This window comes from Platichthys flesus, chromosome 9 (genome assembly GCF_949316205.1).
Source record: "Platichthys flesus chromosome 9, fPlaFle2.1, whole genome shotgun sequence".
NCBI lineage: Eukaryota > Metazoa > Chordata > Actinopteri > Pleuronectiformes > Pleuronectidae > Platichthys > Platichthys flesus.
Window position 1 is genome coordinate 12,757,337 of NC_084953.1, and position 12,835 is coordinate 12,770,171.

General features: G+C 42.8%; 1 protein-coding gene across 1 annotated transcript in view; it reads right to left on the minus strand.

Moving 5' to 3' along the window:
- Positions 1-2,256: 2,256 nt before the first annotated feature.
- The window catches only part of insrb (insulin receptor b), a 77,352-nt gene continuing 66,773 nt past the window's right edge, over positions 2,257-12,835 (minus strand). The window contains exons 18-23 of the mRNA XM_062395604.1: positions 12,597-12,826; positions 12,012-12,122; positions 11,749-11,911; positions 11,471-11,600; positions 11,242-11,376; positions 2,257-10,718 (exon numbers count right to left, since the gene is read on the minus strand). Coding sequence (XP_062251588.1) covers positions 10,364-10,718; positions 11,242-11,376; positions 11,471-11,600; positions 11,749-11,911; positions 12,012-12,122; positions 12,597-12,826 — 1,124 coding nt within the window. The 3' untranslated portion in view covers positions 2,257-10,363. The remainder of the gene's footprint in view (positions 10,719-11,241; positions 11,377-11,470; positions 11,601-11,748; positions 11,912-12,011; positions 12,123-12,596; positions 12,827-12,835) is intronic.

Consider the following 12,835-nt stretch of genomic DNA (forward strand, 5'->3'; position numbering starts at 1 on the left):
TCATTGTGATGAGGTTCCTTGTTGACACGTTGAACCTTGAAGTTGAGGCAGAAATGATCTTCACAGTAATAGCTATGTGCATTTGGATTGTACAAAGAATCTTGACTTGTCAGCGCGCACTTGAAAGATGACATGGCTTTAAGGAAACCGAAAAAGAGAAGTACACGCAGTGCAAGTGTCGGGCAATGATACACGCTGCTGTTCTTCCTATTCTGAGTCAGCACCGCGTCTTGTGTTAACGCTCCAAAAAGCAAAATGAGGTCTTTTAAGTACTCGGTTGATCCGTGCACAGGAGAGGACGTGTCTCTCACTGCTCCAGCTACTACACACAGAGGCCGAGAGCTGCCGCAACCATTGTGGGTCCTTAATTTGCACCAGTGTGATCACGGATGACTGTCAAGCTCAGCTCGCTGCACATCAAGTGGAAAAGTCTCCTAACTTTCCCACAGACAGGGGGAAGAAAAACACTGGCACGGAGAGGAAGAGTGGAAACATCTCCAAAGGCAGAGAGCGGCTCACGTTTCACACGGTGGTTGAGCAAACGCAGAGAGAGAAACAGGCCCCGGTGTGCACGGCTGGCTGAAAACATTCTGACTCCACTTACTTGTGATGGTAGGTCACAGGTGGCCGCATTCAATTCCCTTTATATCTGAGCATCAGAATCACACCACACAGAGGAGAAGAGCTGGTTGAAGCTCTTCCGGTCTGACAGCGCTGTGAGAGAACGTCGACTTCGTCCTCACACTGAGAGCCGAGCAGCAGCAGCAGCAGCAGCAGCAGCAGCAGCAGCAGCCACAGGATCTCAACCCCGCTTCCTCTTTTTCTCCGACTGCGCAGCTGAAGGAACGAAGCGACGCTGAGTGACTTTCACAGATCAGTGCCGCTCTGAAGCCCCAGCGCGCAGCGGCGGCTCACAGGCTCAGCACTAATGCACACTGGAAAAACGCAACTGTGGTTTCCTGAGCAAGGTCGTCAGTGGGCAGTGAGAGAACAGGGTCGTTGACCTTTGACCTCACAGTCTCTTTCAGGTTGTCTTGACTGCTCAGTGGGTTTTCATAATATATACCGAGCAGAAGTTAAACCAAAGACGACAGGCTCACAGGTGGAGCCTTGCCTCATGAGCCACAGGGGTTGTGTTCTTCTCTGCCTCGTCTGCATGTTTTGCAGCTTCACTCTCGTCTGCTCGGGTCTGAGAAACGTGGTCAGAGCGGAACAAGACGTGTTTTTGGTGGTTTCAGAAACGCACTTGATTGGCTCACGTGGAGGATGAGGCTTTTTTTTTTTTTTGTCTCTTCACAGTCGGTGAGAGTTGGTAAGAAAGCACCTCCCAGTGCCAGCATATGCAAAATGGACAGCTGCACCGTCTTCTCTGACATGATAGAAATATTGTAGGCAGCTGTGGATAGGGAGGTAGAGAGAGTTGTCCACTATAACCAGAATGTCAGTGTTCGATTCCTGGCTCCTCCAGTCTGCATTCTGAAATGTCCTTGGGAAAGATACCAAACCCTACCCTACTTTGCCCCCGACAGCTGTGCTGCTGTGTATAGAGGCCCCGAATGAATGTGTGTGTGAATGTGTCTCCGATAAACTGATCAGAATAGAAAAATGCTATTTAATTACAGTCCATTAACAAAGAGTGGTGCTGTCTAGTGAAACACAGATGAGTGATGCTGGACATTGTTGTTGCTGTCCAGTTCAATACAACATACATTCTGATGAAACTGACCGATAGAGGTTTATTAATTTATCTCGTACTTTCCCTGCAGTTGTACACTTATAACAGTTGTATATAAATGTAATAGAAGCAGGCTGACCACCGGGAGAAGGAAATGAGGGAGAACCACAAACTACTCTCAAGGTGACTGCGAGCAGCCAACACTCAGGAGTCTGTGGCTGAGCTACGACGGGGAATCGTGAGTGTGGAAACAAGCTTGAGAGGTTTCTGACACAGTGCGATAAACAGTGCTTGTGCTGAATATGTATTTACAGTATGTACAAATAAACAGGAACTAACTCCAGCTGTCAAATAAATGTGGTTGGGTGCAATATTACAAAGCAGAGTGATAAAAATCAAAACCTACAATACATTCCACTTAAATGCTTTTTTCCTGAGCTCTCGTAACTGTATTTCAGTCTTTAGCTCTTTAGTCCGATCTTAACAATCTGTCCTACACTAATAAATCTGTATATTTGTTCCAAGCTGACATGTGTCACTTCTGGTTCAGGCCTCAGTTAATAATGACAAAATTTCATACACATTTTCTCCAATAATTTTATTCATAATTTTAATATAAACAGTTAATTGTTGAATAATTTACACACAGCAAGATTTTTATTTTCATATCATTGCAACATTTTCTGTACATGTCACTACTTGACTCTCCTTTGAAAACATAGAAAAAATAAATTGTCAAGCGTTCATTTAGTCATGGCACATTTTTGATCCTGTACAATATGCATGTATTTGTGTATCTCTGTGTGTATGTTTGTGTGTGTGTGTTGAATATGTTGATATATGTGATACATAAAGATAATGGCACATTTGGATCCAGTGTGAGGGATGAAGCGATCTCTGTGGGTTGTTGCGGGTTCAGGGGGAGTTTGGACTGTACATACACACATATACACCTGTCTGCATACGCACCGATGTCTCAACATAATGTATACACAACATATCCCAAAAAATTAATACATCAGCATTTTCATCTGCAATAAAAATGACACTAATAAAAGAGGTATCCTGCAAGACTACACACAGCATTCTGGGGGAGGACCACCTATGTGCACCGAGGAGAGAAAAAGACTTGACGGACACACAGAGGAGGAGGAGGAGGAGGAGGAAGAGCAGCAAGACAAAGAAAGCCGTGGAAATAAAGACTTCATCTGAGGACAACACAGACACAACTCCACCGATTTAAACGACGCACAGCACAGGGAACAGGATCGAGACAAGTAGAAGGTACTGGTGCGTAAACTGGAGCAGACCACTGGACTGACGGGTGACGAAGAGTCAAGAAGAGGCTGCGTCTCCTCAGACTTGTCTTCTAACCGTCAGTCACCACACCTGCAGCAACACCCTCAATATCACCACCGTGTGCCTCATCAATAACACAAACAGGACGAGCTCATCGGCACACTCCTGACCGACAGTACTAAATTCATTTACAGCCGATTTACACTCAGCCACCTCCACGGAGCAGTTTGACTTTCAGGGAAAGATGGTTGTTTACTGTCAGGAAGCAGCTCATGTTCCTCCTCTAAATAGAAGGTGCAGTGGCGGATCTAGCCTTTTTCTATATCAGGGGGCCACAATGGGGCCACAATTCATATACAGAGCGGCCAATTATTCATCTGACATCCATGCACAATTCAGATTGAATCAGTAAGGGGCACATTGAAGTCCTTGTTTACTATCAGATCTAGAGCTGTGAGCAAAGCCAAACAATTCTGAGTATTTTCTTTTTAATTGTTCCTTGCTGGGGTCAATTGTTGAATCGAAAACAAGATTCTTAACACTTTCTTATCTATTGTTATTTAGAGACTTGTTTAAAAAAAGGGGCACTTCAGGTGCCAATCAGATGACCGCTGGGGCCAGTGGTCCCCTGGCCCCGCCCCTGGCACAGACTGGAAACAGGGAAACGGCAAGTCTGTCCACAAATAAACATAATATAAAAGTTCACAAATAAAAAAATAGGGTTGAGTCTAAGTTAGAAATATTTCTAAAGGGCCACATGTTGGACTACGATCTGACATAAAATGATAAAATGTATGTTTTCACACAACTGTTCTTGTTCAGCCTCTCACACTGGTATCAGATGAGATCCGGCCCTCAAAGTAATAGTGATCAAGATAATGGATGGATGTTTTTTTTTTGGAAGGTGGATTTTAGCCGTTTCCTGATTTTGTTCTTGCCTTTATGCTAAGCTACGTGGCTACAACCTGTTACTTTAAAGTCTAGCACATTAGAGATGAGATATTGATCGTTTCATCAAACTCTGCATTCAAAAGTAAATTAGCGCATATTTCCCCACAATGTCAAACTAATCCTTTACCAGCTCCAGCTCTACAGTCGACTTTATAATTCATTGTCGTTAAACCATGAGCTCACTTTTCCTTTTTTTTTTGTTTTTAGCTTATTCAGGATTTTATCACTCATGCTTCCTCTTCTTCAAAAAGGACATGCAGTGGTCTTTTCCAGTTTTTCACAATAAAAAAAAATTAAAACACATTTGCAAACTAAACACACATCTCTTGTCAGAAACAATTACCATACGACAACATCAGCGATAGGCGATGCGTTTATGACACAAGAAAAAGGCTTTACGGGTGACGTGTCACTGTGGCTGGGCAGGGGCGGTTCAAACGTGTGACCTCTTCGGAGGCCAACATTCAGAACATGCATCGGATTAAGAGCAGGGGTCGCTGTGAAAACATCTCAGGCCACGTATTGTTTGTGTCAGGTTACACAGGGTTAAGCCCTCAGACTGGAGTTGTGCTGCTCCTGGTAAAAACTACCACAGACTTGACTCTGCTCGTTTCTGTGTAGTGGGTTGTGTCATGAACACAAAACGAAAACGACAACAAAAAACAATATCTATCTTTTTAAATTTAGAAAAAAAGTTATATACACATTGATAACAATGTTAAATTCATAATGTACAATAGTAAAAGTTTACAGTCAGAAAAAGTAATTGTATTTTTGCCCTCCCTACTTTGGCAAAAAAAAAAAAATAGAAATCAACATCTCTAAAATGTAATACTTTTTTCTTTTCTTTAAAACAAAACAATACATACAATGCTTTGTTCTCACCCTGCGCTGCTTTACGAGCATGCTCTATCCAACCGCTTTTTAGGGCACCAGAGTTCAACAAAACAAACCTAAACTTCCCTAAGATCAAGTGCTTTTGTTTTTTTCAGGAGCCAAGGTGATCTGCTGCTATTTACAGTTAAGAGCTTATTAATCAGTTCATTTCATTTTTAAATGTCCTGGAGCAAGTGAATGCACCACAGATGGAAACTACCCCCAGTTGTAATGGAGTCATTTGCTGCTAATCAAGGGTTTTTGCATGTGCTTTGGTGCATCATTATGAAAACAGACTGATGAGAAGCAAAAGAAAAGAAAATCAGTAAACATCAAATTAATAAGCTATCCGCTGGTATAGACAATTCATTTTCCATGCACAGAGCAAGCCAGAGCTTAGAGGAGTAGAGACACAAGTTCAACATTTCTTTTTTTTTCTTTTGGGTAAAAAAAAAAAAAAAGTCACATAATAATCCCAAATTACAGTTAGAATGTTGTTTTTTTCCATCAAAGATAAAGGACGCTTAAAAATATAATTTGTGTATTTTTCATTCCATGTTTTGGAGGTGGAAAGATCCTCTGCAGTGATTGGTGGAGACACACCAGTCAGTGGCAGTTCTGCTCACGAGGCGGGGGAGGAGGGCTGTGGACTGGGTGGGAGGGGGGGTCAGGCAGGCTATTAGTCCGAGCAAGGCACTAGCGGTCGGGGGCCCTGTTTGCTTTGCCACCCCTGACCTGCAACGCTCCCGTCCAATCGCTAGAGGGCAGTCCAAACCACGTCACGTCAGAGAGAGAGCTGGGGATTCCTGATCGTCTTTGAACAAGTGGGAGAATTTTTATTCATGAAAAAAAGGATGTTTGGGTTTCTCTTGTTGAAAACTTGTCGTTGGGCTCATCATCTCCATTTTTACTCTTTTTGCAAAGATGCTGAGAACTTGCCCTTCAGTCAGGGTCGATAAAAGGTAGGTAGGTAGCTCTTCCTCCTCACCCTCTTTATCCTCCAGCCACAAAGCATCAGGCCGCCTCCCTGAGACGAAAAGTTACAATCTAGATTTCATGTCTGTTTATAGTTCGTATGGCACACATGATTGTCCCAGTCCATCTTTTCTTCTTTGCAGAGAGAGGAGGGGACACGTGGTTCCTCCTCCTTAAAACTTTGAACCAGCCCAGGTGTGTCTGTGTCCTGATCAGCCACAACAGACCCAATCCATGGCATTGACAGAAAATAAAGGTCATCTCTTGATATTCACAGTAGAAAAAATATACATACAAGAACAAAAGCAGATCAACAAATGAATGAATTGAGGATGACCTGGGGGGAGACGTGGGATCGGAACCATAACTGTTGTGACCACAAAGAGACAGATTGACAGAGTGAAGAAGAAGAGGAGTAGGAAAAAAGAGAAAGAAAAAAGCATGAGCTGAGCCTGTTAAGTGATGGCTGCATGGAGGTGATCACAGATACAGCGTGCTCTGAGAATCATAAGACTTTCTTCTTTTCTCTTTGCTCATGCTAATGTCGTATACCCAGAAACAAGTAGAGCCGCTACTACAAGAGACGAGAGGATTGATGTGAGATACGTAGCTTCTTCCAGAGCCCGGGGGAAGCCTCTTTATGAACTGTAGTAATAATCAACACTGCCCATAGAGCCAATTTAATGTCTGATCTAACGCATGTAACATGCTGAGGATAAAAATGAGAAATTCTTAAAGGCTTGTTCCAATAATATAAAATAAGACAGTAAATCTTAATATTTAAAACAAAATAGGGACAAAATGTGACTGGCATTGTTTCCAACAATAACCACAGTCACAGAGAATTTTCCCCCGGACACAAGAGGACGATGAAACTGGGAAAACTAAAGAGTCGGAGGAAATATAAACACCACAGTGGAAACTAGTTCATCAGCAGTGTCTGTAAGTACGATAAAACATGATATTATTTGAAATGACGGGATATTGAGCGACTGACGGGGATGATTTGCTCCTTTTAGACTGATTCATCCATATGCACTGAGGTAGACTCTGGCCAAACACAAAGACAACAACAATTACTTACTAACTAACTAACTAGATAACTAACTAACTAACTAACTAACCAGTACTCCTGCTGCTCACCACCAGCTGCTCCTCCAGTACAATAACAAACTAGGGCTTTACATCGCTCCACGCGCAAACACGTTAAAAATGCTCGACTAAAAAGCTAACTGTGTTTCTTCTTATACATCGACAATGATCATAATAAAATAAATATCTGGTATTTCAAAGATATGGGCACCATCTTAATTAAAAATTGCATATGTGTGTGAACACCACCACAAGATAAGCAACCTAGGTCGAGATGTGGTCGAGAGCCACATTCCACTTCCACACTACATACCAATTCCACATGGGTTTTGAGTAATGGGTATATAAAAGGAAAATGTCAAACCAGAGAATTCACTGTTCAGATCAGAGCAGGTATTAGTACGTAGTGTGGAAGTGTGACAGAGCTGACCTCCACCATTTTTCTTTCACGTACACACAACCGACGGGCATCAGATTTTTTATTTACCTATTTTTTTCAATTTTGCTTTTATTTTCAAAACTGTCACAGATTATTTACAAAGTAAAAAAGCCCAAGATTGTAACTTCTCAGAATAATTCATCAATTATTAATTAATAATCACAACCTCAGGCACCTCCGAGCGCTCCGAGACTCAACCCAATCCACAGTGTCACCGCTGATGCACCGGTGTTCTACAGCGTTCAACCACATAACCGGAAAAACTGCCCCCAAAGACTCTGATTCCTCTTCCATGGGGCCGTCCGATACAAATGTAAGAGACGGCTCTGATTTCTATGCCTTATGTCGTCATGAGAAGATTGACAGGATATCACAGAACTAGCCTGGACGTGGCTGTGGGTTTGAGAAGGCACTGGTAAAATGTGGAGGCAGCTTCTCCGCCTTCTGAGTCCGAGTCTGTTGGTTCTCACTGTTGACAGCAAGCTGCCAACACTTTGGCTATACTATTAGTGCTGAACGCTGTCCGGCTAGATTGGCAAGCACACTGGTCTGTGTCCTCAAGAATAAGAAATCATCTCCACTCGTCTGCTGACTGTTGTCATCTGCTGAAGTGTTAGAGAGTGAGAAAGGAGCGTTAACAGATTAAAGAGACTTTCGGGCTCCGGACAAAATTTACGATCCTAAAGAGACAAAACGAGGGGTCAGCACCGAGCACCACTGGCTTTACTGTAGCTCTGTGTGAGGGAACATTTGAAGGGAATGTTTTGATTCCCAGCAGGAGGGACACATTTCTCTTTTTAACTAAATCTGTTTTCCGCTGCATCTCTAGCAATTGATTATTAAGAAGAAATATAAAAGAAAGCAGTCTTTCATGTGTATATTGATGGGGTGCGGTGATGATATCAGTGTTGCCAGCAGGCAGGCATAACATGGGCAGGGGGCGCGAGGGAACAAGCAGTTCCAACAGAATCCTGGAATGTCAGACCTGAGTGAAATAGCTGCTGCACACTGTGTCCTGACTGCCGAGCTGCATGTGATAGCAGAGAGAGAATAATAGGATTAACAATCACTCACACTCCGTCTCTCTCTCTCTCTCTCTCAGACGCACTGAAAGACAGAGACGCTGCCCTCCTCTCTCCACAACCTGCTGTGGACTCAGAATACGCTCAGAACTTTCCACGTTTCTCTCTCAGCCCTCCACGTGGAAAACGTGGAAATTTCCACCAGCAGCGATTTTAACAGCCAATGGGAGGCCTCAGGAAGCAGGAGTTATGCGGTGCAGAGCAAATCTAACAGAGGGACAATAAGAGGGCTCATTTAATAAAAACTTTCATCCAACACCGAGGATGTCGAGTGGAAGGAAACGTCTGAGGATGTTTAGGGCCGGAAAACAAATACAAAAATGATTATCCACTTTCCTGCATTTTGCTGAGAGCAGGTGTCCACTCCCACCCTGCTCTGACCACAAGCAGCCCCACTGAGAAGCCTCCAGCGTCACGCTGACACAGTCGAGTACTATCACTAGGCTGGAACAAGCTCTCGACACCAATCTATGACCTCACCGACAATTAAGACAACAAGCACGATGACATGAACGACAGAATCAACCTGTGATAACTAAACTAATTTCAGCGTGATCTGACCAGAGCAAGAACAGACCCAAACACACATCAGGTGCAGGTCAACCTACAAAGTCCTCATTCCCCCTTTCACATAAAGCTTTTTTGGTTTATTGGTTGTTTTTCTTTGTTGGTGTACACTACAACAGGTGTTATCCCACCTGTTGTAGTGAATCTGCTTCCAAATATCAACAGCTCTCAGTGAAAGCGAGGTTTATAAAAAATAAAAGATGCGGTTAGTTTACAATATTTTGTGACGCTTCTCTTTCCCGTCTCAATGGAGAGAGTGTTAGAGGGGTGGAGGTCGAGGTTGGGGGTCTGGAGGCCTAAGACGCAGAGAGCACTAATGGTAGGTTTGTGTGATTTCTGGGGCTACAAAAATAAGAAAGAAAAAAGAAAAGAGAAAACCTGGCAAAACAAAATAATAGCTAAAAAATAATCTTACAAATATGAACTATTTACAAAAACATCAGTTTGTCATATATTATATATAAAATATTGGTGCAGAAATGCCAATATTCCATATATACTATATATATATTATATATATTTATAGATTTATATACCCAGTAAAATATATCAAAGCAGCAGCTATTGGTCAGTCTGATGAACTCTTTTGTCCAATTCTTTAACTGTTTAAATATCCTTCAGCCATATAGTGAGGACGCAGAAAGAAAGAGAGAGAAGAGAAAATAATGATAAGAGTAAATAAATTAAAACTATTCACCAAACACCCGATGAATCTGTGTGTAGTTTGGAATTCTGCAGAACCAAAAATGAAAAAGAAAAAACTAAAAGAAAACATTCTAGGAATCAATGTTTTGTTCTAGGATCAAGTCTTTGCAAGTCATCCCACTGTTCCAAACGGATTCATTGTTCAAAAGGAAAATTAGTGTAAGCGCTGATAGACACTCCTCTTTGTTTATAGGCCACATATAAAAAGGCCACTATCTGAGTAAAAAGGTTTCAATGGGAGAAAAATGACAAAGCACAGAAAAGTGGAAATGCAGATTTGGTGGAAGAGGGTAAAGTAGGGACAAGTCTTGAGGAGGTTGAGCGTAAGCAGCCATCTTGGTTGTCTAAGGTTTGTAGAGTTCACAGTTTTTTTTTTCAATATGTTTCCATCACGATGAGTCCTGGAAACATGGCAATAGTGAAAAATAATAGATAAGTAATCTGGTAATCGACAGCCCGATGTGTTGTAGAGGAAGTGTTGCACTCTGTTTGCATTCCTTGGTTGCCTGTGTTTGGCAGCCATGAGGAAGAAAATAAAAAGTCCTGAGATCTGTGTCGTTTTTTTGAAGGGCTTCTCCAAGAATAAGAAGCATTAGAAAATGATCAGAAGAACGTGAAGGATACAGAAAAAAAATGGACTGGAACAGAAAGAAGAAAAGGAGCAGGGAAGATTCAACAAGTTTGTTTAGGGGACAGGAAATGTTAGGAAGGGCTGGATCTGGGCAACGATAAGATTCGTCCGTTTTTCTTGCCACCATTCATGTGTGTGTAGGGGACATGCTCCTCATAGTTCCCCCTAAGGGCCACCGAGGGCCCGCTGTCCCTGCCTAAGTTCTCTTCTCTCTGAGAGTACGACGATGGGTCCAGGGGGATGCTCTCCATGTTGTCCAGGTCCAGATCAAAATCCTCTGTCTCGGGGACTTTGTTCTCCTCGCTGTAGAAGAAGGAGAGCTCGCGGAAAGAGGGATGCAGGTCCTCCCGCAGCATCTCGATGATCTCGTGGAACATCGGCCGCATTTTGGGGTTGTACTGCCAGCTCATCTGCATGAGGCTGTGCCTGGGAGGGAGGATCGGACATTAAGAGAGAGGGTTTTTAAAAGGGAACAAATATTTAAACCGAAATCAGGAGAAAAAAAACACGTGGAAAGTGGTGGAAAATAATGAAACAGGTGAATTAAACGTTTGGAAATGAAAGAGCAAAATATTCCCGGATTAAACATTTCCATAAAAAAGGTATAAAGAAGGTTGTGACAGTAAAACCATCTCACATTCAACCTCGGATGAAGACACTAGTATTTTTCGATGCACTTGTAGGTGGACTATTTTAATATAACATGAATATATATTTTGGAAATATTATTTTAAGATGCATTCTTATCAAATGCGATTCTTTCAAAGTCTCAATTGACCTGAAAACAACACTAAAACGTTTGTAATGATCGAACTTCTTCCTGTGTCAATGTTTAAATGCTAAAACAGCTTTACATGTGAAGTAAAATCATAGCTTTATTCTAAAGTTACTTTCTGGCAAAGATACAGTGTCAATCTTATGTTGAAGGGTACTGTCTATATTTACTTACATTCTCTCGGGGCAGTTTTCAGGCCTGTCTAAGTATCCTCCGTCCATGACGAACTTTAGAACCTGTTCGTTGGACAAACCCTGGTAAGGCTGCTCTGCTAACGTAGTGATCTCCCACAGCACGACGCCAAATGACCTGCAGACACACAATCACACAGACCAATGTGATCAAATGCACCATGTATCAGGATTGAAAAGACCACACAACTGCTGCTAAAGTCATCACTCACCAGCAGTCAGAGTGGGCAGTGAAGACTCCGTCCTTCAGCGATTCAGGAGCCATCCACCTGACAGGAAGTAGACCCTTCCCTCCTTTACGGTAGTAGTCAGTCTCATAGATGTCTCGCGTCATTCCAAAGTCTATGAGAGAGAATGACAGCTCAATACAACTCAACTGGGAGCGCACACTCAATCCTCGCCCCATTGATAGTTTCACTCTGTGACAACTTTGATTCAACTTCACAATATACAGAACAAACAACGAGAAAACAAACACGAGCAACCGTACCTCCGATCTTGACAGTGAAGTCCTCAGCTACCATGCAGTTCCTGGCTGCCAGGTCTCTGTGGACGTACTTCTTGGCGTTGAGGTAGGCCATGCCATCTGCAATCTCTGCAGCCATCTGGATCATCTCCTTCAGCGTGGGAGGTGAGCGGCCCGTAGGATTGTTCTACAAAACAAACACAAGAATACATTCATTCAGTCTGTCAGTGATGGGTGGACACATCAGAACTGAGCTGCCTTGAGCTGTAACACTTTCTACTACTGACCTCTGAGTCGGGCCTGAGACCCCGCAGGTAGCTCTTCAGGTCCCCGTGGGTCATCAGCTCCATCACGACCAGGGTGGGCTGGGCTTTGGACACCACACCTAACAGACGCACCTACACAGAGACAAACATAAGTGGTTATGCACATGCAAATTATGAACAGGAAAAACAATTTATGCTAAAATCTTTCAAGTGTTGGCCACTTAAACCCTGTACAATACTAAAGAACCACAACTCCCACAATGATCCTCAGCAGATGATGAGTTATCACCTTCACATTTAAACTGAAAGCTTAATTCAAACACATGATCCCTGGGGTATATTTCAAATCTATCAGTATCAATATTTCACTTCAGTGTATGCAATCCTAAATTTCTTCACCTTCAAAAGAAACAGTTCTGCTGTTAAAAATGAGCAGACAGGACCACACATTAACAACTTAAAGCCATAATGTTAATTCTCTCATCCAAGAAAAAAATCGTATGAAATATACCATATAGCGATATCTGTCCTCGGGAGCATTTTATAAGTACAGTATTATTTATAACTGCTTCTGTGATTGGACTGTCAGAGGAAAGTATGTCGTACCACATGGTGACAACTGAAGGCCTTCATGACGGAGGCTTCGTTGAGGAACTCGATCCTCTCCCGCAGGCTGGCTGATTCGTTGACCGTCTTGACGGCCACGCGTGTATCCGGGTCTCCTTTAATGATGTCCTTGGCAATACCCTCGTAGACCATGCCGAAGGAGCCCTGACCGAGCTCTCTGAGCACTGTGATCTTCTCGCGGAGCACCTCCCACTCGTCAGGAACATACACTACACACA